The sequence below is a fragment of the Schistocerca cancellata genome, chromosome 12 (assembly GCF_023864275.1).
Source record: "Schistocerca cancellata isolate TAMUIC-IGC-003103 chromosome 12, iqSchCanc2.1, whole genome shotgun sequence".
NCBI classification, from domain to species: Eukaryota; Metazoa; Arthropoda; class Insecta; order Orthoptera; family Acrididae; genus Schistocerca; species Schistocerca cancellata.
This window is the reverse complement of record NC_064637.1, coordinates 89867424-89894698: the sequence shown is the minus strand read 5'-3', so window position 1 is coordinate 89894698 and position 27275 is coordinate 89867424. Positions and strand designations below refer to the sequence as shown.

At 45.6% G+C, this 27275-nt stretch overlaps 1 protein-coding gene across 1 annotated transcript in view; it reads right to left on the bottom strand.

Moving 5' to 3' along the window:
- Positions 1-1287: 1287 nt before the first annotated feature.
- Positions 1288-27275, bottom strand: part of LOC126109407 (homeotic protein ultrabithorax-like) — an 877703-nt gene continuing 851715 nt past the window's right edge. Inside the window, exons 3-4 of the mRNA XM_049914436.1 lie at positions 6682-7064; positions 1288-2922 (exon numbers count right to left, since the gene is read on the bottom strand). Coding sequence (XP_049770393.1) covers positions 6724-7064 — 341 coding nt within the window. The 3' untranslated portion in view covers positions 1288-2922; positions 6682-6723. The remainder of the gene's footprint in view (positions 2923-6681; positions 7065-27275) is intronic.

Genomic DNA, 27275 nt, shown 5'->3' with positions numbered 1-27275 from the left:
AAAACGAAAACGTAACATCAATCACACGCTTGTTTTTACAAAACGAGAAAAAAACGCACTTTCTCCAAACACCCAAACAAAACGAACAGACTGTACAGAAAACGTATCGATCAATAAATAAACATCACAACCATACACTTTCTTAATGCTTATGTCGTATACAGCTTCTGTAGAATGGTTTCTTTGTTTGTAAACTAAAATACGAGTATTTTTCTTAACATCCGAAGGCGTAGTTTTTTTTAACAGTAGCCGCTTTCGGAAAAGAGTAAAACGAAAACACAACGAAAACTTATTTTTTTAACAAACAACTTAATAAATATCACAAACATATAAGACGTGTACTTGTTTTTTTTTTCCTCGTTGGGAGAACACTGTTTTCTTAACTAACGTTGAACGAGTAAAATATACGAAGCAAGAGCTACTCTACTACACATATTAATACTTGGTTTTTTTGTTTGTTCAGGTTGAGCACTAACTACGGCAACTGGATAGTATTTTGATGCTACGGTGATTGCGGGAGAGGATGGGAGGGGGAGGTGAGAGGGAGAGGGCATCATGGTTGGGAGGGGGAGAAGGAGAAGCAAGTAGACCATGTTATGAACTAGAGGGAGGAAATTATTTTTTTTTGTCGTGAGGACCTTATGTCTCTGAAAAGGACGTACGCAGTTTACCTGGATACGGCGGCAGTTTCAGGAACCGGAAGGCGTGTTTGACGAGACAGCGAAAGGGGGAGAGGTGTGGGAGGGGAGGGGTGTCCCTCCAGCTGAACCATCTCGCTCCCGCCTGGCGTCTCAATGGAGACATAACTCCTATTGGGGATCAGGCTTCCAGCTTGTTAGCGAGGGAAATACACGCGTACGCAAAGTTTACGCGTGTGGGAAGAGGCACGTCTCGACGTCAACGCCGGCGCCGGTCCCTCTCGCTGTCGATGCGAGTGAGAACAGGTAGTGCCAACCTTAACGCAACAATAGTCCCCGCTGGTCTTCCTCCCTCTTTCTATAGCGGGACAGGCTGGTGGAATCCGTTGAGCAGAAAGAGGAGACTTTGCAGCTATTACGAACAAGTCCGTCCGCCACGTTCCACGCTAAAAAAGGTGGTTCGAGCGAGGCCAATTCGTTCCTTACGAGGGTCGAAGCCCGTACCATTAAGGTGGCCTGCCCGCATTTGCGATTCCACCACTGACAGAGACAGGACTTTCTTGCGTCTTCTGTCGCCTTGGAGACCACTAGTTTTTTCTGATGTCTCCGACCTTGGAATATTAGTGACCAAATAGGCAAACCGGAATCTCCCGTTCGCTGCAAAAGGAATTTTCTTTCTTTGCTACTCCCAACAAACTTGCGGAAAAATGAGAAACATGCCTTCGTTTGAGGAGACACTTCGATGTTCACAAATTCTCGCATGTACCAAAACGTTTCGCTCTACGGCCACATCATCCGCGGAGAACGGGAAATCCCGTACAATATATACAATCAAGAATACAATGCTCACACAAATGAACCATATCGAATGAATGGCCAGTTTTTTTGTTGTAATTACACCACAGAAATGTCTATCGCGATGGTCATATCAGAGCCAAAGTATGGACATTACTCGATCTTATATACAGAAAAAAATCTCTTCCTCACAGGTCCTCTAGATCGGAAAATTTGAAAATTTTGAGACGTGGTTTGGCTCGGATATGCCACAGCACCTCAAGTACACAAACTGTCCTGCTATTTAGAGCAGTGGTAGAAGTTACTATACTCAGTCACCTCCAATCTTTACGTCAAAGTTACACATTTATCAGCCATTTTCGAGCAAATGAAAGACTTTAAGCTAGGTTCCCAGAACTTTGGTGAGCAGTAGAGAGATAAGAGCTCATCGAACTCACTTCCCCACTTTAAGGAAAAGTTCATCTCGCAGTTACCACGAAAATCCGGAGTAATGGTTACGATTTTAAAGCTTTGCAAAGTGCTTCGACTGTAGAAAAAAGTTTTTGTCTGCGGGTACAAGCAATGTCAGAATCAACAGTTGACGTTGTCATTCGAGAGCAAATGTTCGCAGCTGTCTCAACAGTTTTTTTAATCGGTTCAAGTCTTAAGCCAACCGGGAACGACTGAATCCTTACTGCCTTCCAGATAACAATTTAAGACACACCTTAACTAATATTGATCGATTAATAGCTAACAGTATATACTTCGCTACAACACATGCAGTATGCATTACATTCTTACACAGTAATGGCTAATATTTAGCAGAATCTTTTGTGCTCACAAGTGTGAAGGAGAGGAAAGATACATTCTACAACATTTCTACACTTGTGAGTCCTTTTCTAAGTACACATCTCCTGCTTCGAAACTGAGCGCTTACTGTCCACGCTTCGTACTGTGAAATCAAGTAATTTGAAAACACTTTGAACTTTTTTTCCACACTTCCGCTTCGCTATAAGTGTGTCCACGGCACGGGAAACTGAACTCGGAAGCTCGAACAGTGGAAAAAAAATGCAGAACGTCGCTTTGAAAGAACGTTCTACTCGAAGCACAGCACAAAAGGGCTAAAATGTCCGGCTTTGAACATTGGTATACAGTGGAATAGTAGTCCTATGATACAAGGCGGGCGGTACTCGGAGGTACCTGTAACAGGCGGTAACAGAAACAAAGCGAGGCACCTGACGCACGTGCACACCACGTGGCGGGGTTCGTGTCGCCTTTGCACTCGTCCCTGCGTTCCACTCACAGTCGGCATCTTGCGGGGGTTCCCCGGCGACGCCGGCGTGGTCGTTGCGAAGTCGGCGCAGGTGGAGGTCGGTAGTGGTGGCTGGCGGTCGTGAAAGTGTATGTGTGTGGCGGCGCTGGCGCTTCGTACGCAGCAACCGCACACGCACACGCATGCTCACGCACTCGTAAACGCACGCATGCAAGCGAGTCAGCGAGCGTACCCTACCTGTGAAAGAGAAACGAGGCATGTCACATTTCTGTATATTTGAACGAACTGAATTCTGCAGGCTGAAAAAAAGATATCAGTGGACAGGTTTGAGCGTGTGTTGTGTAAATCTCTCTCTGTAAAAGCAGCGCAGAATTTGAGTAGAGAAAAAAGTTTACCACCTTCTTCAGTATCGCCTCTTGATAACGGAAAACTTCGAAACTTCGAATCTGTACTCACACTCAGTGATTTGAACTTCTACAAAATTCTGAGTTTTATAAGTATACAAAATTATTTACTACCACAAGGATCAGTGCTGTTACCATTCCTTCATGCGCGAGGAAAGAAACTGCAGTTGAGAGACATAACTGAACGTCCGCGAAGACATAAAACGTTTTTCTGAGCCAGGACTCGAAGAGGATGAGGCAGGCATCACGTTTCGTTGAAATCATGGGTAGAGGGAGTATCTGAAGGAGGGTCTGGGCACAGTTTCAAGGAACCAACTGGCTTTCATCCCAATGAATGATGGTGACTAACGCCAGTCGATTCTATGTGGGAAGACGTGCACCAGGTATTTGAGAAACTCGCGAAAATAGAAAACATGAGGTTGAATGAATTGCAGAATGGTACGTGGAGAAGTGATGAAGGTATGGTTGCTAAATAGGGTCTACTGAAAAGCTTTCGGGATTCCTAGGTATGAAAGAAAGGAAGGTTAGGGTTTAATGGCATTGAATATGAAGCTACAGCTGGAACTCGCTGAGGGTGCGGAAGGTATCAAATGTGTGTTTTTCCAAAGGAACCATTATATGCTTTTCCATTAGTGGATTAGACAAAGTACAAAAAATATACATTTGGATTGCAGGACTGAGATTTGAGCTACTCTGCTTCAAAATTTTAGCCCAGTCTGAACCACTGCACTAACTTGTTTCTTAATTGTGTGTAAATCACGAGCCAATGATTAGGAATAGAAAAAAGTGGGGTATGATGGAGACGAGGGATTGGAGCATCTTTCATACAGGATGATCTGCAGGAAATGATCCCTGGGGGAGTAAGGAGGGAAAAGCTCATATGAACATACGGCTCGAAATGTGTTCCAATGCAGGTGCACCCACTGGAAGGTGTAGATAAAAGATCTTAGACAGTGAAAGTGTGATTGAAAGCACACATGAGAACACTTAGGAATATTCTATACATACAAGTGCTTTAGTGGCACGGTTGCAGCTAATGGTCGGTACCAGATCAGCCTCAACGTATACCCAATGCCAATTTTCAGCCATTCTAACTGTAAATATGTTAGTGGTTATGAAACTTATTGGCAGATTAAAACTGTGTGCCGGAACTTGGGACCATTGCCTTTCGCGGACCAGTTCTGTGAGGACGAGGCGTGAGTCGTGTTCGGGTAACTCTGATGGTCTGCGAAAGTCAAAGGTCCCGACTTCGGGTCTCGCCCGGCACACAGTTTTAATCTGCCAGGGAGCTTCATAACAGCACACACTCCGCTGCAGAGTGAAAATCTGATTAAGTTAGTGGTTAGTCAGGATTATTTTAGTGTGTTCGTAAGTATGATAGATGAGGTAAAAAGATGAAATGTTCTGTGTTGGATAATATCTGGGATGGTGAGCAGAGTCGTGGCGTCATGATTTCACAACCATTCGACGTGTTTCTGCTTGTTTTTTGTTTCGCCTGAAGATGACGAGTAGGAAATTCATCGAAACGTTGCGAATACACGACGTCAGGACACGGCTGATAACCGTAGAAAATTTCATCATTGAAATTCGCGGAGATAGAGGACATTCCCATGTTGTGTGGTATTCTAAAATGAAGCGCATGCGCTGACATAAAGAGGGAAAGAGAACGCTGGCAACGTGCCGTTCGTTGTGAAGACGCCTGTGAAAGGCCAGGTGGGGTCGTACAGTCCACGATCGACAGCGGTAAATGAATCACCGGAGCGCAGGCATAGCCGTTTAATTGGGCGGTCCGGTCTGGCAGGAAACGGACGTTTTATAATTTTAAACGACGCGCCGGACGGCCGAGTTATTGCCCGGCAATTACCCGAGGTAACGACCAGGTGTCGCCAGAGCAGCCTACCAGGAAGACCTGCCTAGCATTGCGATAGGCGCCAAGAGCGGCGGGCGGTCAGAAAATTCGAGGCTCGGTTGTGGTCTGGCGACTTCAGTGGTCGACTGCGGAGTACTAAATAAAATTCGGCAAGATGTAGGGGTAAAACACAAGCGGCGAAAAGTTATCTACAACTTGTACAGAATATAACTGCAGTTATACGACACTCGCTGAATATGGAAGACAGGCAGTGCTTGACAAGGGAGTGAACCGGAGTTGTAGCCTCTCCTCGATTGTTGTTAACTCTGTACATTGAGCAATCAGTATAAGTAGACAAGAGCGGAATTAAAATTAACAGTAAAGAAATAAAAACTTCGCGGTTTGGAGATAAAACTGTAACTTCGTCAGAGTTGGCAAACGGAAGAGCAGTTGAACGGACTGGAAAGTCACTTTAAAAAATGTTAAAAGGTGCATCAGGCTAAAACTGTTACGGAAATAGGCGATATCCCGCGAGTAATGAGGATAAGCAGAGTGTGAGTACGTTGAGAATTTGGGTCTGACGAAAGGGTTGCAGTTGCGATGACCACTCTGTCCGGCTGGCTCAGTGGTCAGAGCATCTGCATAGTAAGTGGGAGACCAGAGTTCGAATCCCGGTTCGGCATAAACTTTCAGATTTCCTCATTGATTTTAATTAATGCCTACTCGCAGCCAACGTCTGTAATTCTTTTGTCTAGTAAGAAAAGGATTTTCGAATAGGATAAATTTGTTATTATCGTGTGTAAATACAACTGTTATAAAACCTTTCATGAAGATATTTCTTTACAGGATAGCCTTGTACGGGAGTGCAACGTGGTCCATAAGCTGTTACACAATAAGAGATTAGATGCGTTTCAATGTGGTTCGACAGAAGTGATGAAATTAGATGCGTAGATCGAAGAACTCATGAGGTACTCGCTCGTGGGGAAGAAACTGTGGCCTTCAAGAGGGTATCGGTTCATTGGATACTTCCTGGTGCATCAAGGAGCCGTAACTTTCTTAAAAGAGGGATGTGTTGGGGCTACAAAGGCACTACGGACATTGGATTAGGATACCAGAATCCAAGACTGCTAGAGGAACTGATACTGATACAGTTGACAATGTCTACAATAAACAATGTTAGAAGAGAAAGATGTCAGGGAGAGATGTTATTTAAAATAACTAATTGTTTATGGCGACTCTTCATTGCATGTCATAATAAAGAAATTAACCAGCATCAGCTTGGTCTGCATTTTTTAAATAAAGCACAGTGAGTTTCAATGTTTATCCTCAGTACTCTGAGAATATATTTGTTTTAAAGGTGTCTGTGTCGCAGTCGTCATTCAGGTCTGCTGTGACAAAAATGGTGTAATGCTGCTACCGTCAACAGAAGTGCAGTCAGTTAAGGTGGTGGAAACAGGAGCACACTAACGGCAAAAGCTGCATTGTATGAAGATGGGGCACAGAATCCGGAACACAGTGTTATTAAGAAAGTCAGGCAGCAGGAACTGTTCATGGTTTACGACAATTTGTTCTGATAGAAGTTACAGGTGAAGCTTACGTATTGTGAACAAGATACTTGTCCCTGCTTGTTTACTAAAAGAGGTCGTTTTGTGTACCTATTGGCCTTTTACTGTGTGTGCGCCATCTCGGTGGGGCTTCAGCAAGCCCCTTTCAGACGGGAGAGTCTGGAGGCGGCCCACTCACCTGCTAGTGCACGCCGCCCCACGCCGCCTCGCCCCACCGCTCCTAGTTGTCGCCGCCTCCACCCGCCGCCCCCGCCTGCTGCTGCTGCTGTTGCTGCTGCTGCTGAGCCGCCGCCGCCGCAGCCGCCGCCGCTGCCGCCTTCTGCGCCTGCGCCTGCTTCTCTTGCTCGTTCAGCTCCTTGATGGCCTGTATCTCCTTTTTGAGCTTCATGCGCCTGTTTTGGAACCAGATCTTGATCTGGCGCTCCGTCAGACAGAGCGCGTGCGCCATCTCGATGCGCCTCCGCCGCGTCAGGTAGTGGTTCGTGTGGAACTCCTTCTCCAGTTCCAGCGTCTGGTAGCGTGTGTATGTCTGCCGACCTCTTCGGCGCAACCCGTTGGCGCCTGTGAACACAGAAGCGTACGTAGGAATTAGCGGGTGAATTTGGAGCTCCTCGCTTGATCGTGCGTCGAAGTCTCCAACTACACACGACGTGCAAACAGAAACTGCTTTGCTTAGACATTTCTTAACCAAGAAGTTGGCTAACCTAATGGGCCTTCATTAAATATGACGATTAAATACTAACTGCTCTGGCGTACATGATCATGCACTCACACTAAGCTAATGAGAACTGGGCATCGCGACCTCTGCTTATGGAAATCTCTCTTTCTTTATGTAGCATGGTTTCTTTATGAGGATTTTTTAATGACTGCTCTATAAGAAAGTAACTATTGCTTGAACAAGGAAAGATACATTAAGGAAACAGAAATACGGAGATACTGCCTGTTCTGATAACACAGAAATTTATTGACCACAAAACGTATAAACAACGGACTTCTCTTGACAGTAAAGTTTTTAACAATGAAAAGCACTGAAAAATAAGTTGACATAAAGATCTCTAAGAAGATAATTTCGCTTAAACAGAAGTACTATATTATATGTATACATGTAATGCGGAGTAAATTTTAATACCAGAGTGAAGTTACTTCCTAAGAGCGTTATCACTGTATTTTGCTATTGTGCGTCTAAAATTACAAATACTAGCGTTCATGAGAAGGTAAGTAATTAACGTACAGTATTTTACACTTGTTGGGATGAAAAACTAAAAGTAAACCTGTATTAATTCTTTACCTTCTTTATTTCATCATCGACGCACACAGTACGGTTATTTCATAGGACAATTTCCTTTTACAGAAGTTTATTTGGCATAATAAATAGGTCAATTATGTCACCTTACTGGAAAAATACAGCAATCACCTGTATGATGTAAAAGCACGTGTTGGTTCTCACTTTTTTTCCGACGCATTCATCGTCGTTGCGGTCAATGTCCATCAATTACTTCTATAAGTATTTAGAAATAACTGTGTATCCTCAGATTATTTGCAAATGACTTGCTACAGAGGTGTCGGCTCTGATCAGTGTTAATTTGGGTAAAACTATTTTGGGCACTAGGCCTTGTAGGTTTGTCACAGTAATACCAATAATAAACAAAACTGACGCTTTGAGCGTCTAAGCAGCTGGCATTTTGAGGGGGGCGGAACTGCCACAAAATGCAGTTCATCGCCCTGAAGATAACAGCTGCAAAGATGGTAAAAACGCGGTTTTTGCTCGTGGTTTAATGAAGGCGACATTTTTCTACTTAAGCTGTAATTTTTGTTGAAGCCTGTCCGTGAATAATGTTCTGGCGTAAATAAACAACTTTCCAGGGTTTACCGTAAGCAAAGTCCATCAGTCGGAAAAAGGCAGCGAAAGACATTCTTTATTCTTTGAGCAACCGTTCGTGATAGTTTATCAGTTAGAGTAAAAATGTTTCTCTTTGAGATGATTTATAAACAGTAACATTTTCATTGCAATTAGCCATCGCAATCGGTAGTACAGTCTGATTTCGTTATTTTCATGCCTATGGCGCCTTGCTCTGAGTAAACACAATAAAATGGCTTTTTTTAAGCAGATACTAGTTGTCCTAATAAATTCTACAGCTTAAACTGAAAAATGTCGCCTTTATTCAACTTCAAACCAAATCGACGTTTCTACCGTCCTTCCAGCTATCAGCTTCACGATGAAACTACTGCAGTTTTGTGGCCGTTTAGTCACCTTGAAGAGGACCGCTACAAAGACGGTAGCAACGTCAGTTTTGTTTACGGGTTGTTTTTAGCTTTCTTTCAGTCATACACAGAACAGACGTTTCTACTGTCTCTGTAGCTATGATCTTCAGCTTTTAAATGGTAAAAGGTTTGTAGCAATTTCACCGTCCTGAAGTGACGGATACAAAGATGGTCGAAACGTCGGTTCTCCTTACGGCTGTTTTTGGTGTTAGAAAATGAGACGGCCTAGCACCCAAAGTGATGTAATTAAGAAAGACGTTTTGAGCTGCTCTGCTGGCGACACCCGCTCAGTATAAAGTGTAATTTTGCGGCATTCTTTCTGTAGCGTGGGTGAGACAAGCGATGTAGACGGGTGAAAGAAATCTCTATAGAGAGGTCTCGTCGCAGCCGGCGCGTATACTGCGCACGGTAAGCTACGGCGGGCCTTGACAAGGCCGTAAGATAAGCCGCCAGCGCTGGCGCGCGCTTACGCACTCGCACAGTGGAGTGTGGAGTTTACGACGCGGCGGCGGCAGCGGCGAGCACGTGTCGTGTCTGGCGCCTATTTGCCGGCGAGCAGCGGCCGGCCGGCTGGAGGAATTATGTGAAGGATTCCGGAGCGGGGCTCTACGTCATCTGGATGGCCGGCGTGGAACAACAGCTGCCCGGGTAGAACAAGGGAGGGAGTTACACTGTGTACGACTGCACGTCTCTGGAGCGGCAACGAGTCCACCCGTAATGAGTTATGAGAGATACCGTTCTCAGTGCTCTCCGCTTCGTAATGATTCTCATGCTCAGCGAAGGGACACATCTTCCATCGCGTCGTCTCGTTTAGTTAGACGTGGGTTGAGACAGTATTCGCTCGTACCTCGATGATCTTTCCTTAGGAGGGGATATGCTTGTCGACTCTTCTAGGAATGTACGATCTCTGAAATTTTAACAGTAAACAGCACTGTGAACGCCCCTCTTGTAGCGTGTGCCAATGCAGTTGATTAGCATCACCGTGGCGTTTTCTCACTTACTAAATGAACCTGTAACGTACTGCCCTTCTTTGGATCTTTTCTATTTCCTCCGCCAGTCCTGCCAGATACCGATGCCATACCAAGGAGCAATATTGGTCGAATAAGGCTTTTATGAACCACCTCCTTTGAGGCCGAACTACACTTTCCGAGGAATCTTCCAGTGAATCTAAGGTCTGGTATCTGCCTTATCTGCGGTTAGTTTCATGTGATCGTTCCACTTTAAATCGCTCCTTGCGCTTAGTTACACATATTTAACACATGTGAGTGGTTAGAGTGATTGTACGGCAGTCGTTTACTCATACAATGGCGGGTCATTCGCACTGAGCCTATTTATATGCACTTCCTTAGATTTGTTTTTATTTCGAGGGTTAATCACCAATCAGCACCAAGCGACGATTCTCTGAGCTCTTCCTGCATTCGATACAAATTTCTGGAGTCGTGACTTTTCTGTATACAGCAGCGTGGCCCGAGAAACACTCATGGAACTTTCGATGTTACCACCAGGTCATATACTTACTTGAAAATAGTGTAGAAAGCTTTGTTGGGACGTGGATATGTTCGTAAATATTTCCCTCTACAAGAAAGTAAAAAACGTAGTGTTGAGATAGGTTAACATACACGCTATATTTTAAAGAAAGGTGACAGCCACCATTGAAACAACGCGCTGAGGCTCATCTCCATCGAATAGATGGGACTGCTTGTGGGGGAAGGAATCATTAAGCACTCCGTCATCAGGCCACAAGTGGCCAATCGGGACCATCCGACCGCCGTGTCATCCTCACTAAGGATGCGCTTAGGACGGACGTAAATTCAGCTCACCGCTCTCCCGGTCGTTATGGTGGTTTTCTTTGACTGGAGCCGCTACTATTCGGTCGAGTAGCTCCTCAATTGGCATCGCGAGGCTGAGTGCATCCCGAAAAATGGCAACAGCACATGGCGGGCCGGATGGTCACCCATCCAAGTGCCGGCCACGCCCGACAGCGCTTAACTTCGGTGATCTGACGGGAAAGGAATCATTACTGTCATTGTGTGTATGTATCTCCACTGGAAAAACATTTTTTGTTGTTCCAAAGTGAGCAAGACCGGTTATTGTAGAACTGGACTGTGAGTGGGAATAGTGGCTCTCAGTTAAGAGTACTTCACGACTATAGAGGGAAACCACTCGAACTTCGTAGGAAGTGGGGGATGGGAAACACTGAATAAAATTTCCGAACAAATGAATTATCATTGATACGCATAAGAGTGGATGTGTGCGTATGTGCGTGATGGTTGCATGCATGTGATGGTGGCATGCATGTGATGGTGGCATGTGTGTGCGTTGTATTTCTGTGAACACGCCAGCTGAGACAGGGAGTGAAATAGTTCAGCTGCTGGCTTGTGGCGAGTGTCGATGCGTGTCCAGAGCGATGGCAGCGTGATGGCCCGTCCCCCCAGCCAGCGTTTAGCCGAGAGCCGCCGCTGCGTCCTAATGGGAGAGGCTTTGATTGGCCGCCGCACCCGGCCGGCCGACAGGTTCTGCCGGATGTTTGGAATTTCTCAGCAGCCGCTGCCTACAGCGCCGCATCCACCATATCTCATCTCACCCGCCACAGCTGGCCGCCACTCCTCAGCCCAGCCAGGTGTTGACGGGACACAGTTCGCCTTACTATTGGCAGTCGAGGGCATCGTTGATGTCACTTTTATAGTTCTCGGTAAATTCAGGAATAGCTCAGCTCAAAATAATGTCGCGAATGTACTAATGATATATTTCAAGCAGGTGGTACCCTAGAGCTCGTAAATATAAAAAACAGTCATGATCCAACGCCGAAAGCTGCTGGTAAAAATTTCTTTATTGTACACAAAGCTTCGATCCGGAGACCAACGCCAGGTATCTTAAAATTTCACAACAGCTTACGAGGTCGTGTCAAATCAGACACCAAATAATACAAAATCCAGTATTTCAGAACAGTGACGCATCATGTTATTCTAGGCCTTTGGTTCTGTAGGAACTCAAATGCTGTTTCAATTATTTTACGACACCTCATAGGATTCTATGGACCGTAACTGGTTGTATGACAAAGGAATTTTTTTCAGTAGCTGTTGGCGGTAAATCGTGATGCTAATAACACTAGGAATACACTGATAGAAAAAACCGCAAAATCAAAAAACTATTTATGTGGAGTAATAAAATTTCGGGAATACATTTGTATAGGTAACATATTTTAGTGATTAATATGCAATATCACAGGTTAACGTAAGCGCAATACAAGCCAGCCGGCCGAGGTGGCCGTGCGGTTTTAGACGCTTCAGTCCGGAACCTCGCGACTGCTACGGTCGCAGGTTCAAATCCTGCCTCGCGCACGGATGTGTGTGATGTCCTTAGGTTAGTCAGGTTTAAGTAGTTCAAAGTTCTAGGGGACTGATGACCTCAGAAGTTAAATCCCATAGTGCTCAGAGCCATTTATACCATTTGAATACATGCCATTGCAAATGTCAAATGCTGGTACATTAATAACCAGTGTAAGCACCAGAACGTTGAATGCAAGCATGCAACCGTGCATCCATTGTGTTGCACAGGTGGCGGACGTCAGTTTATGGGATGGAGTTCCATGCCTATTGAACATGGTCGGTCAAGAGAGAGACGCTTAATGCTGTTTGTAAATGACGCTTGAGTTATTATTGTTCGATGATATCCCGTATGTACGCGGTTGGACAGAGATATGGTGATCGAGCAGACCAAGGCAACAAATAGACACTCTTGAATCATGTTGGGCTACAGCAGCGGTATGTGGGCAAGCGTTATCCTGTTGGAAAACACGCCATGGAATGCTGTTCATGTATGTCGCGCAACAGGCCGAGTCACCAGGCTGACGTAGAAGCCTGTAGTCATGGTGCGTGGGACAGCCACGAGATGGCTGCTGCTGTCATACGAAATCGCACCCCTGACATTAACTCGAAGTTTAGGTTCTGTGCGTGCAGCACACAAAGATTGGTTGCAGGTCCTCTACTGGCCCACTTCTAAGCAACACAGGGCCATCACTGGCATCAAGCCGAAACGGCTTTCGTCGGTAAAAACAAACCTCCAACCTGCACTCCAAAGAGCTCTCTCCCTTGACACCACTGAAGTCGGAAGTGACGCTGGTTTCGGGTCAGTGGGATGCACGCTACAGTACGTTTCACTTGGTGCTGTCCTCGATGTGCAACATTCCGATGTGTCATTGTGGCGCTAACTGCTCAGATTGGTGCTGTAGGGGCAGTACCATGTTCCAGAGCCGTACGTCCATCACGATGGTCCTCTCTCTGGGTAGTGTCATGTTGTAATGTCCCCACAGAAGATACCCTCTACCACGCACCAATTAATCATTGTCAATCAAACCATCCACATTCATTCACTTTGGAAAAGTATCTGATCTGATTTTTTCGTAACATATGCGGCGACAGCTCGACGACACCAAAGTATTTTCTAGTGCGTTTATTCTTTGAAATAACAGAGATGCATATATGCATTCTCCATGGTCGTTAGAGTGGTAACTAGGACAGCTTCTGGAGTATCTGTTGAGGGATTGACGTGTTTCTCAGAGATACATATTTTGCTTTTCTTCTCGCTAAAGCGAGCCAATTAACATTTGTTCCGCTAGCGGTTTGTTTGAAGAGAAAGAGACTGTAAACGGAAAATAATTAAGGCGTGGAATCACCGGAGATCTGGACATGTAATGGAGATGGATTTAATACACAATTTCCTCCATAAATAACGTTTGTGACTTTTTCGTTCTGGAGTGAATGAACGAATGAGTTTTTTCTGAATCATTTGATGATCACGTTGGCCCTGTAATTAGTGGGGAAGTTTCAGCTGTGTCGAAGAGAGCCTGCAATCACTGAGTCTGTGTTAAATCGTCCAAAAAGGCTTCGTACACATATGGAATTCGCAATCTTTCGTAAAAGGAACAAATTGTCCACACGATTGATTCTCCCGACTGAATGCAGTGTTTAACAGTAATAATAAATGTAAAGATCTCTTACAGCAAGCCAGCCGCTGATTACCAAGACGAAGGACTCCACCAAAGATCCTAATTGGCTGATTTCACGCAATGAAATATTATATTAAAACTGTACATACATAAAGGAGAGAAAGAGAGAGAGCGAATGAAAATAGAGATAATACTAATAATCCTCCATTAGTCTAACTTTTCGCCTGTCTTATCACGGATCAGCCGACAAATGGGAGGCCCTCACTTTACTGTATAGATTTATGTGTGAAGGTGAGGGGATCTTAAAGGCAACAGATACACGTCTATACAGACAAGACATTACACAAAGTTAGCGGCTAGCTGCATTCATCATCTATTCTTACATGAAGAGACGGCAACTTATCCTTAACATTTAAAAAAAAAATGTTAAAATGTGTCGGACCGGAGCCAGGTCTACTTGTGACCTTACATCCTGGTGACCACCGCTGCCAGCAGTCATGTACAATGGCTTCATTCCTGCGAGATATTTCTGCAATATCCCAGAACAACATGCAGCTTCTCGCAGCACTATTGCACGACCTCATGCAAACTCAGTGAGGTGTTGATAATGGCGTATTTGTCTCTTTAAGGGCATTCTCGCCTACCACCACCTCATCACAATCACAAAGATAACTGAAGCTCACTGACATTAAAGAAGCAAACATGATTTGCATGCTCTTACTGGATCCGCTCTTGTGCCACTGGCGAGAAATTTCAATAGACTCCTCCTTGGTGTTGCGACTTTTTTTTGTGTCAGAGCATATTGGAAGAAATGTGATTGGTGACGGTGACTGTCGAAAAGTAATAGGTATCGCTGCCATACTAGTGAGAATTCAGTGGAGCGAAGTCCGCTCCAAGCGCGCTCCTGCGTTCTTAAGAGTGGCATGGAACGTTACAAGGTTTCCCGCTGCAGGTGACTCCGCGGACAAGCGGACCGCGACCCGGGAACCCGCACAGTAGCCGCGCTGGCTGCTGCGCCGTCCGAGGTCTTGTTCGCGTTGCCGGAGTCCCGGGATCGTAAACCAGCGCCGGCGGAGCAGCCCGGTGCGCGGTACACGGCCGACGGCGCTCCGGTATTCCATTAGGGGCGCCGTACACAGATGCCGCCTCGATAGTCCCGCCGTTTCAGGTGGGCGCTACGAGTTAATCAGCCCGCGCTCTCCAGCGTTCTCACAAGTGGACTCGCTGTCGGGAGGACGTTGGTTCAAATCCGCGTCCAGCCATCCAAATTTTTCGCCGTTTACCTCAATAGCTTAAGGATAAGACCTAAACTGAAAACTGACAGCGTATATTTCTTTCGCCATCCTTCCCCAATGCAAACTTGTACTCCGTCTCTAACGACCTGGTCGTCGACGCGACGTTACATACTAACCTTGTGTTCCGTTATTTTTTTGCTCTGAGCTGGCTGGAAGTCCTTTGGAGACGCTCTTCAGGCACCATTTTATTCTGATAAGAATAGCTGTCGGTGGATAAATGTTTCTCAAATTCTTTCCGTCCCATTTATTTGCAAACTCGAACTTTCACCTGTCATATTAGTAGGTTATGTCGTATTTTCGTGTGTAGTTGGCCAAATTATGTCATAGAGAAACGTCGAAGCTCATGTTCATGTCTCTGCTTAGAAACATCAGTAGCTATCCTGCTTCCGTCATGGGTCTTTTGATTGGTTTGAAGCGATCACCGCAAGAATTCGTCGTCTGTGCCAACCTCTTCATTACAGACTACAACTTGCGCATAAGATCCTCCAATATTTGTTCGATGTATTCCAGCCTCTGCATAAAATCTTGTCGGTGTACAGACAACGTCAGATCGGAGATAAAACTCGAGCTTTCTAAGATTATTACAATGGCCAGATGACTGCTACGTCCTGCCGAGGAAAATGAAGATAATCTTCGAAAGCTCAATATTTAATCCGATTTGACGGGGTCTGAACCGAGAGATGTTATACGGGGATGAGGCCCTGAAAAATCTTGGTTTCGTATTGTGAACTCTGTCTTTCCCTGAAATGGGATTTATTTCTTGATAACACGTGTCCTATAATTCTGTCCCTTTTTCTTGACAATGTTATTCACATGTTCCTCTCCCTGACGGTTCTGCGGGGAACCTCGTCATATCTTATCCACCTAATTTCCGACATCTTTCTGCAGCTCCACATCTCAAACGCATTCTTTCCCTTTTTTCTCACGGACCATTTTTCCCTTCCACAGTGTGCTCCAAACATACACTCCCCGAAATTTCTTACTCAAATTGAGGCATACACTTGATAACGGTTGACTTCTTTCAGCCTGGAATGCCATCCTGGCTGTGCTAGTCTGTTTTTAATGTCCACCTTGCTTCATCCATCACGTATTATTTTGCTTGTAAGGTAGGAGAATGCGTTTACATCGTCTTCTTCGTGGTCCTGTTTTGACATTCACCGTTAATCTCACTTCTGCTACTCTTTAACACTTCGATAATTCGTCACTTTATTGTAGATCCATACTTTGTACTCTTAGGACCGTCCATTCAACAGGTCCCGGTGCTCTTCGTGGGTTAACTGAGGGCAGCAAAATCGTCAGCGAATCTTATACAGGACGGCTGAAATTTATCTTTCTCCGTTGCGTTCCACCATCGAGAGCCCTTTCCATGAATCACTACGGTTACAGACACTGTCCTAGTTAAAACTGTTACTGAACATTGCGATCTTAAATGCTACTTTGATGACAGAATCACAGTAGGTAGAAGCATGGGATAAAAGTTTTCGTTGCATTTGACACGATCGTCTTCTACTTTGAGGCTGTGTTGGTAAAAGCAGTTTGTTCGGAATCCAGGTATTTCACATCGTCAAAGAAGCTGCGTCATGAGAATATGCAACAATGGTAACTGGTAATACACAATATTTTTAAATTTTCGTTTTTAACATACGAGAAGCTTTATTCTGAAAACACTATTCAGGTTACCAAATGCACACGAGACTTTCCTCTCTTGCCTTCATTTTTTTTCTGGCAATAATGTGATATTCAACTGCTCCGAATATAAACTCATCGACAAGTTCAGTTGCTTGCTCTTCCACATGTTGGTTATTCATTATTTTAGTCCTATTGTAAAGAATTTTCATGCTTGAGGAGTAAAAATTAGCTTTCTCGAATATTATGCCTTAAGAGAAACACTCGACCTCTCTCACTAGAACGAGGATGTCAAGTCCTTTGAGGAGTACACTATTCCGAAAACTGTACAGGTGATCTCAAATCGAGAGTGCCACAAGTTGCCCTCGAAATCATAGAGGTCGCGCGGGGTAGCCGCGCGGTCTGGGGCGTCTTGTCACGTTCGGTGCGGCTCCCCTCGTCGGAGGTTAGAGTCCTCCCTCGGTCGGGCGCGTGCGCGAGTGTGTGTGCGTGTGTGTGTGTGTTTGTGTGTGTGTGTGTGTGTGTGTGTGTGCGTGTGTGCGCGCGCGCGAGTGTGTGTGTGTGCGTGTGTGTGCGCGCGCGAGTGTGTGTGTGTGCGTGTGAGGGTGTGCGCGAGTGTGTGATCCTTAGGGTAAGTTAGTGTGTAAGCTTAGGGACCGATGACCGCAGCAGTTTGGTCCCATAAGCCCTTACCACAAATTTCCAAATCATACACAATGAAGGAACATTCAGCATGGTGACGGATGTTGGTTATACTGTGTAACGGATCAGGGAATCGTAAAATAAAAGTGACAAGTTACTGGTGCTTTGTGTTTTTGGGTCGATTCTCTTCAGAATATATTTGCTCCTTCCTCCCTCGGCAACAAAATGAGATCTCTTTGAAACGTTAATTTCTATAAAAAATGTTTCCTATTGTGTTTACGAAAGTGTTTACGAACGAGTTTGCTGAGTGTCAGGGAGCCGTGCCTCGCGCCGCGGTATGCGGCATCTACAGCTGGGAGCAACGGGCAGGCATGATGTTGGGGTCGCACGCCATTTGCGGGGCGCGGGAACGCTATTGGCCGCACGGAGAGAACCGTGCGGAGGAGCGGGCAGCGACGAGGAAGAACGGAAGGAAGGAATAAAGGAGCGGCCGAAGAGGAAGAGGAAGCGATAGGCTGCCGACGGAGGTTCGGCCATGTTGAGGCGGAGGGACGGCCGGCCGGGTCGAGATCAGCTCCTCAAGGACGACCGGTGTACCTCAGAGAGAGAGAGAGAGAGAGAGAGAGAGAGAGAGAGAGAGAGAGAGAGGAGTCCGGACGGCCACACCCTGGACCCACGGGTTCGAAAGAGTGGACCGATCCGAGCGGAACGGCGAGTCACTCGAGGAGCTGGGTTCGTTATCCAACTGGCTACTCTCGCCATTGACTGACTTCAGTTGAATCGTTGGATGGTCAGATCAAAGGGCTGGCGACGGGAATGAGAGGGCCGTTATAGGGGCCTGAGTGTTTGTGTCATTCCCCTTACTTCGCGCTACACGCCGTGGCGGCTTGCGGAGTGTCGATGAAGGTGGAGACGGCAACAAGAGGGAACGGTTAGGAGTGAGACGTACGGACCCTGGCAGAGACATGGTCCATTTTCTGACTGGACATGGCCGTCACCCAGCGCATTTACATCGCATGTACCTCAGTGGAAGGGAAGATTGTACTTGTGGGGAGATACGTTCCCCAAAGCACGCCAGAATACACTGCACACTTTTCGCACAGGTCAGATGACTATAACAGATATACGACCAGCTATACAATGCGATTACAGCATGTTAAGAAGTCGACAGTGCGGGGACACCATCTCAAAGGTCCTGCACCTTCAGTACTTCAAAGAACGACATTGTGGACGTGACATGAGATCAAGGAGACAACGAACAATCACTGTCAGTCAACTCAGAAACTGACCCAAGCAATACAAACAGTGGTGATGAGTCCTTTGACCAAATCATATACTACACACGTGCTGACAGGTCGTTGTACTTAGGGTCACGTAGGACATGTACAGAACATAAACCCAAATTGCTTAACAACAACAACCACGGTACGGGCTTTTGTCAAAGTTTCGAGAACATACCTTCACCGAAGAGTCAAGCAGTATATTGCTCCCTCCAACTTATATCTCGCGAAGAGACCATGAGGATAAAATCAGAGAGATTAGAGCCCACACAGAGGCATACCGACAATCCTTCTTTCCACGAACAATACGAGACTGGAAAAGAAGGGAGAACCGATAGAGGTACTCAATGTACACTCCGCCACACACCGTCAGGTGGCTTGCGGAGTATGGATGTAGATGAACCACCACCGTTGGCTCAAGGCTCGAAGACCATTCTCCAGCCCCCTTTTCGTGGCGGGAATCTAGAATTTATCTCTAATCTTTCCTATCATCTCTAAACTTCCTTCACTTTCAGTTACTAATATTCTTATTCAAAATCTTAAACATAGCTGAGAAACAGCAAGTCCGTAAGTCTGAAGAGATTGAAAAATATCAGCCAGCCAGTTGCAAAACAAAGGTTTATTAGCCCTTGCCGTAAGTTTCGGTATTTCTAAAAATACCTTCTTCAGAAGGGGTGGGTCTTGTTACATCACATGATGTTACATTAGATGAGCAAAAGCCGAGCGGCGTTTGTCATATATAACATTGGCTACGGCGTAAAATCAAGCGCCGCCACGCCACTCTGGAATGATAGAGAAGGGATGGCTGTCAGGAGACGTCAGCCAGTCGCAAGCTGACCAGCCTCGCTCCAGGACGACAACGCGAAGAGGACATAGAGCCGCGGTGACTGGTAACGGCCCAGTTCAATAGTAGCGTCAACTCTAGTTACTTCGCTTGTACCCTCTATATAGCACAGACTTGGAATTGTTTATTCTGAAGAAGATTGTTTATTTCGTATGTCGCCCTTTGCTTGCAACACATTTGTGTAACAGCAAAAGTAAAGTATTGTATCTATCCTTTTTGTAATAAAACTCATTAATACGAATGTTTTAATTGTGTGTCTAGCGATGACACTATGCTGGCTTCCTAGACACCACAAAATTGACAAAACAAGAATTATCCCAAGCCATGGCTTTAGATAGCACCCAGATGACATTTAGCGTACTTCAGAACGAAAGCTCGTTAGCAAATGCCCGCAAGTGGAGCTCCTGTCAGCATAAAATTGTAACAGGACTCACAAGATAAAATATTTCGATCAATTACGTGTACATCATGCTACAGACTAATAATAATTCTTGTTTTGTTAATTTTATGTATGACAAGAACCGCTTCAGCTAATCTAATATACTATAATGTGGTGTAACAAGGCCCACTCCTTCTGAAGAACATATTTTTAGAAATACTGAAACCTAGGTCAGGGGCTAATAAACCTTTGTTGTGCAATTGGTTGGCTGACTTCTTTATTCTTATTAAACATTCTCCATTTCCGTTAGTTCAATTTTGCTTTGTAGCTCATTACTGTTACCTCGGCTTTTTATTGCGGAATACGATATTTGGTGGTAGTAAGAAACAATCTGTTGTACCTTATAAAAAAAAACTCTACGACCTGTTTTTAAAATGCTAGACGACAGGTCTCTAAATAAGTGGCAAATAAAATTAAATGAACATACACGTCATGGGCTTGGAATCTTATTGACTGGAGCAGAACTGTCTTCGGTGAAGAGTCCCGCATCCAACTGAGTCCCGATGGTAAGCGAAATCCCTCACTGTCGCTCGCCAAACGGTCCGACAACCAACAACTATGGTCTGGGGTGGCGTTTCTTTTCGTAGTTGCACCCCTTTGGTTGTCATCCACACTTCCAGCAGTATGTTGACTATATTCTACACCCTATTTTGTTGCCCTTCAAGGCAAGCCACCCAGGGCTTACATTTCAGTTAGATAACGCTCGTTAACACATGGCGAGAGTTTGTGATGCTCGTATTCATGCTTGGGACATCCTACCTTGGCCAACAAGATCGCCGGATCGCCCTCACTTGAGAAAGTTTGGAGCATTATCGGAAGAGGCTTCCAAAGAGCTCAAGAGTTTGACGATCTGAGTCGCCAATTGGACAGAATTTGGAACAGTAACCAAAGGAGGGCATTCAACAACTGTATAAATGAACGCCAAACAGAATAATTGCTTGGAGAAGGGCCAGAGGTGGACCAATGTTTTATTGACTTATTCAATCTATGAAGGCCTTTCTCTTAAATAAATCAACTTTTTCTGAAATTGTAGTGATTTGTCTGAACATGCGCTTCTTACCTACTGATTTCCGTTCCATTCGGGTAATTCCTTCGTGGTGCGTCGTATTTCTCGTGTTGGTGTTGTAACGGCTCCGTGTGAGCCGCCACATGGCTTGTTACAAGAGTCAAATGCTCAAAACACACCTGGGTGCCCTTCGGACACTCAGGGAATTATAATCCGGTATTACGTTATATTATCACTATTAGTATAGTCTGCAAATGTGAATGCGGGTGATCTGCTGCCGTATGCGTGGGCTGTCTGCTGCAGGTTCTCTGAATGTGGAGATGCAGTTTAGCCAACCATTGTATCAAGTAGAGTGCGACTGCACTGGACCAGAGAGACGTAAGTTCCCCGTTTAGGTTGGTAAACAGCCTCTGTGCAGACACTCTGAGTCCTTCCGGCCACCGTGTGTGGACCCTGGACGAGGGGAGATGGTTAGGCATTCCCTGCTGAGACTCTGGTGGGTATAGACGCTCTGCGTCATGGCTCCTATAGTCTTAGGACATATAGTCAGATTGTATAAAATTGCTTTTTTTTTGTATCGCTGATGACGGGCCAGCATTCCATATAACTGTACCGTTAAGTAAAGTGAGTAATCAAGGAGTTATTTTCATGATTTTATTAAATAAAATGTTAAATAAAATTCTTTGCCTCACAGCAACGTCGTATTTCCGTTACCATTCCACTTAAGTTATTCAAACTTTCGACTTACTCGTATAAAGTTAAGCAATAATCAGAAATTTTGTAGTGATATTTGCTCATGAAAACGGTCGTAGGCGTCTTTCACAAATGATACAGGTGCCATTTTAAAGCTCAGGATGCCTGCCAAGGCATTGCGGAAAGCAAGTATCACGCACTGTATTTGAGCCCAGTGTCCTTCATTTACCCTCTTAACGAACGTTTCATATTGTTTCCAGCTAGTTACCTAAAAAACAAATATTCAACATTCTCCAGTTCACTGATACTGATTCATTTGCGTGGCAGTTTAACAAAGCAGCACTTTCATTACCTTACAAAGTGGTGTGTTAAAAACTGCAAATTGAGGCAAAAATCTCTGTAATGACTTCCGAAGGGACGCAACAGTATTTTCATCCGCAAACTGCGTCGTACCAAAAATGAGACACAAAAGTGGCAGATTACACGGAAAAGAAATGCCTGAACGAACTTGGAAGGATACACCAGGATCTCTCTGACGAGAAAATAACAGCCTATCAAGTATTAAGGTCGCTAACTGGTAGTTAGGAGAATCCGAAAGCTGCGGATGCTCCCGGGGGCGACCAGGTTAATTCGTCAAACAGCCGGGCTGTACGTAGAAACGAGATGGGAGCCGAGATAGCGCCGTCTTAAATGTGTCCGTAATAAGAGCACTGGCTCCCTGCGCTGAAAAACTCGTGGGAGAGCTGATGTATCGTCCGGCTCAGGTAGCCAAATGTGATTAATGCACGCCAACAATTTCCCTCCGCAGATATCAGGAAGCACCTGCTTCGGCAACGGAGTGAAAGGAAGTGGAAGAGACGAGCGGATGAGTTTAAAAAAAAGGCGGGGGGGGGGGGTGTGGAAATAGTAATCACAGCTTGCAAAGGCGAAATTGCTGAACGGGGTTTCCGCCCACGGCGAACATCTGTTGGATGTAGAGAGATGATGCACGCTGATAAGGCTAAGTTATAAACGCTAGTCCGGTAATCTGCCTCATGTTTTCCTAAATTACTGGGCACTGAAGAGAAAATACCGTACAGGGAGCTATGTAGCAGATTACGGGAATCAGTTTTGCGATCCTGTCACGGTCGCCTTTTTCTAGCGCACAGGTTCAACAGCGTTGTTTCAACGCCTACCTATAAACGTTTCGGACAATTTTGATATCGAAAGCAGCTAACATCTTCCTAGGGCCGGCTTTTCGTCCAACAATTCGTCACACATGACTCGATGCGATGAAATAGTCAGACGATCTGTAAGAAAAGGAGAGGTGTCTCAATCGTGCATAAGCCACTGTCTTCTCTCTGCAAGGGTAATGTTCTTAAACAGCGCCGGTAATTCATTGCGCAGAAATCTGTTTGGTACAGTGTGTGGTCCTGTCGCTCTGTCACTAAAAATTTGCTGTCGATACTCGGATACTGAAGCGATCCCAGAGCCTCACATCCATGATCGCTTTGCATCTTAGACAACAATCTCAGTAAGTCTCAACTCATCATAACTGATAAAGGTGCGCACGTACAACTCACGAGTTAATTATAGGCACTGAGAATCGCGCTTTCTTTCTTCATCTTGGGTAAACCATCTGTGACAAGGGAAGCCGTGAAGGTGAGATACGAACACGGATGATGTTAAACCGAGTGACAATGAAGGCTCAACAAGATCTGTCAGAACAGAGCGATAATGAACAGTACAAAGATCAGATTTGTTGAAACATTTGTGTTTTCTGTCTTCTTTTACGATTGAGGGAGATACACTTAAAGATGAGAGACAAGCAGAGCTTTCATGCTGGCGCAAGATTCTGAGAATACAATGGGCCGAAACAGGTAGAATGTGTCCATTGTAAACGAACTCATTACATCCATTCGTCTTTAATATCACGTGAATAAAAAAAAAGTACATTTAGTGGGCCGTATTTTGATAACACTTAGCGATATCTAAGGAAAGATCGAGGGTACGAGCAGTGGACAGGTGAATAGATCAAATACAGAAGAAACGCGGAAAAATGTAAGTTAATACGGAGGGGTAAGAGCAACAAACTTGTAGTGACCACCTCGGCACGGGCACGTGGTTTAAATATCTGGGCGTAACGATGCAAAGCGATATGAAATGGAACGAACATCTGAGAAATGTGGTAGGGAAGGTGAATGGTCGCCTTCGGTTTATTAGGAGACTTTTAGCAAAGCTGGTTCATATGTAAGGGAGACCGCACATAGGACGCTGGAGGGACCTATTCTTGAGTACTGCTTGGGTGTTTGGGATAAGTACCAGGTCGGACTGAAGGAAAACATCGAAGCAATTCAGAGACGGGCTGGCAGATTTGTTACAGGTAGGTTCTAACAACACTTAAGTGTTACGGAGATGCTTCGGGAACAAATGGGAATCCTTGCGGAGAAGGCGATATTCTGTTCAAGAAACTCTATTGAGAAAATTTAGAGAACCGGCATTTGAAGCCGATTGCAAAACGATTCTATTGCCGCCAACATACATTTCACGTAAGATAAGGTATTAGACCTCAGACGGAGCCATATAGAAAGTCGCTTTCCCTCGACATATTGCGATTGGTTCAAATGGCTCTAACAAGGGAACCTCCCCATCGCACCCCCCATCAGATTTAGTTATAAGTTGGCACAGTGGATAGGCCTTGAAAAACTAAACACAGATCAATCGAGAAAACAGGAAGAAGTTGTGTGGAACTATGAAAAAATAAGCAAAATATACAAACTGAGTAGTCGATGTGCAAGATATGCAACATCAACGATAAATTGAACTCAGGAACGCCGTGGTCCCGTGGTTTGCGTGAGCAGCTGCGGAACGAGAGGTCCTAGGATCACGTCTCCCTTCGAGCGAAAAGTTTAATTTTTTATTTTCAGACAATTATCAACGTTCAGGCACTCACACATAATCAACTTCGCTCTCCAAAATTCCAGGACATGTTCAGAATTGCTTGGACATAGGCAGGATTTGACGGTCTACACACGGAAAAATTTGAAACATATGTTTTGACAGAGCACAGGGAAAAGTGAGCGACTGTGAAACTGTTGCATTCATTTGTTGCAGTTTATGTGACAAACTCTTGTGTTTTCATCACTTTTTTGGGAGTAATTATCACATCCACGAGAAAACCTAAATCGGGCAACGTAGAAGAATGTTTTTACCCATTCGCCAAGTGTACTAGTTAGGTGGGTCGACAACATATTCCTGTCGTGTGACGCACATGTCGTCACCAGTGTCGTATAGAATGTATATCAGACGTGTTTTCCTGTGGAGGAATCTGTTGACCTATGACCTTGCGATCAAATGGTTTCGGTTCCCATTGGAGAGGCACGTCCGTTCGTCTACTAACCGCACGGTTTTGCGGTGCGGTCGCAAAACACAGACACTAAACTTATTACAGTGAACAGAGACGTCAATGAACGAATGGACAGCTCATAACTTTGCCAAAATAAATAAAACAAATAAAAACTTTTCGCTGGAGGGAAGACTTGAACCAAGGACCTCTCGTTCCGCAGTTGCTAACGCTACACACGGGACCAAGGCGCTCCTGAGCTGAGATTATCCTTGGTGTTGCCTATCTCCGCATGAACTACTCAGTTTGTAAATTTTGCTTATTTTTTCATAGTTCTACACAACTTCTTCCTGTTTTCTCGATTGATCTGTGTTCAGTTTTTGAAGGCCTATCCACTGTGGCAACTTATAACTAAATCTGAGGGGGTTGATGGGGAGGTTGCCTTGTAAGCACTGTGGGACTTGACTGCTGTGGTCATCATTCCCCTAGAACTTAGAACTACTTAAACCTAACTAACCTAAGGACGTCACACACATCCATGCCCGAGGCAGGATTCGAACCTGCGACCGTAGCGGTCGCGCGGTTCCGGACTGTAGCGCCTAGAACCGCTCGGCTATTGCGAGTGCAGTAGGAGAGGAGATGACAAGTAGTGGTACAAGGTACCATCCGCCATACACCGTACGGTGGCTTCCGGAGTATCGATGTAGATGTAGATCTCAATTCCACTTGTTCAGAATACTCTAAGAGAAGCGGGTAACAGTATGGGATGGAGACGCTATGTTTCTGGAGTCAGAATGATCTTTTATTTGTTCACCGACTTGTTAGCATTATCATGCCATCCAGAAACTGTTACTTGCAAATATGTGGATGCGTTACTGACAACAGTTGTGACTCATTAACATAGTCAAATGTGATGCATCTGGGCTCAGTCGTGATGAGGGACTGGAAATGTAAGGTCCAAAGCTCCGTATCTTCGACAGCCGTATTTTTATCCCTGTAACACTATTTCCACGTTGCGCCTACTTGCTTATGTTTTTCGGATTCTGGAATTATTGCTATCGTTGGGTTCGGAGTACCACGCAAATGTGTGTGTAGCAAAGGAGGGCGTGGAGAAGAACGGTGAGGCGGTGGGTGACGAAACAGGGAGTGTTGGGCAGCAGTTTGTTCACGCCGCCGTTCGCCGGCTCCCGCACCTCGGCGTGATTTTCGCAAGCGCGCCGAATGGAGATTAATATCTCACGACCGAGCGCCGGTCGGAAACAAGAAAAAGAGCTTCGGCGGGGGAAGGAGCAGGAGGCAGGGGGAGGAGACATTAACGGCGTAAGCAGGAGTGTGGTGCGGTGCGGCGTTGCGTGAGAAATGCGGCGCGGCGCGGGCCGCGGGAATCGCTTGGCTACGGTGGCGGATGGCGGCTGGAGGCTGTGCTTCGGACCCGATGGCATCCGGGAGAGGCGGCCTGTGCGCAGCGCCGCCACCTGCACGTGGTCCGCAGGGGAAAAAGGAACAGCCCGGCTCTGGAATCCTATTATCGCCTCGTGAAAGAGCCTCAAGTACCGCAAAAAAGTGGCGTTTAGCCGCGCCGTGTACACGTTACGGGCAAGCAGCCGACGTGAGTCAGGCACCTTAGGGGATCATACGCGAGGTGACGACATACCATAGATTATAAATTATTGCAGGTCTCATTTTTTTTACTGATTCTTTCTGGTGAAGTCAAACACGTAGCTGTTGAATGATGTCCTCCTCGCCGTCCGAACAGGACTCGGTTAGGTCTCGGTTAGGACTCGGTTAGGACTCGGTTAGGACTGACGGAACCGACCGACCGCCGTGTCATCCTTGTCCAGCAGGTACCACTGGATGTGGGTATGGAGTGGCATGTGGTCAACACGCCGCTCTGCTGGCCGTTGTTTGCTGCCACGACCGGAGCCGTGACTAAACAATCAAGTAGATCCTCAATTGGCATCAGAAGGGCTGAGTGGACCCCGCTGGCCAGCAGCGCTCGACCGACCGGACCGTCACCCACCCAAGTGCTGACCAAGTCAGACAGCACGGTGATCTGACGGGTACCGATGTTACCACCGCGTCAAGGCCGTGAATGGTAATCAGCTGTAACAAAATGGCGAATATCTCTTCCAGTGCAAAGTCCCAAGCGACTGGAAAAATGCCCACGTGACTCCTTAATGTAAGGAGGGTAAAAGAACGCACCCACAGAATTACAGAATAATATTTTTAACATCGGTTTGCTGCAGAATCCTTGAACATACTCTCCGTTCGAATGTAATAAATTTTCTTGAGGCTGAGAAGCTTATATCGACAAATTAACACGGTTTTAGAAAGCATCGCTCGTCCGAAACTCAGCTTGCCCTTTTCTCACGTGGTATACTGCGAACGATGAACCAAGGGGAACAGGCAGTTCCA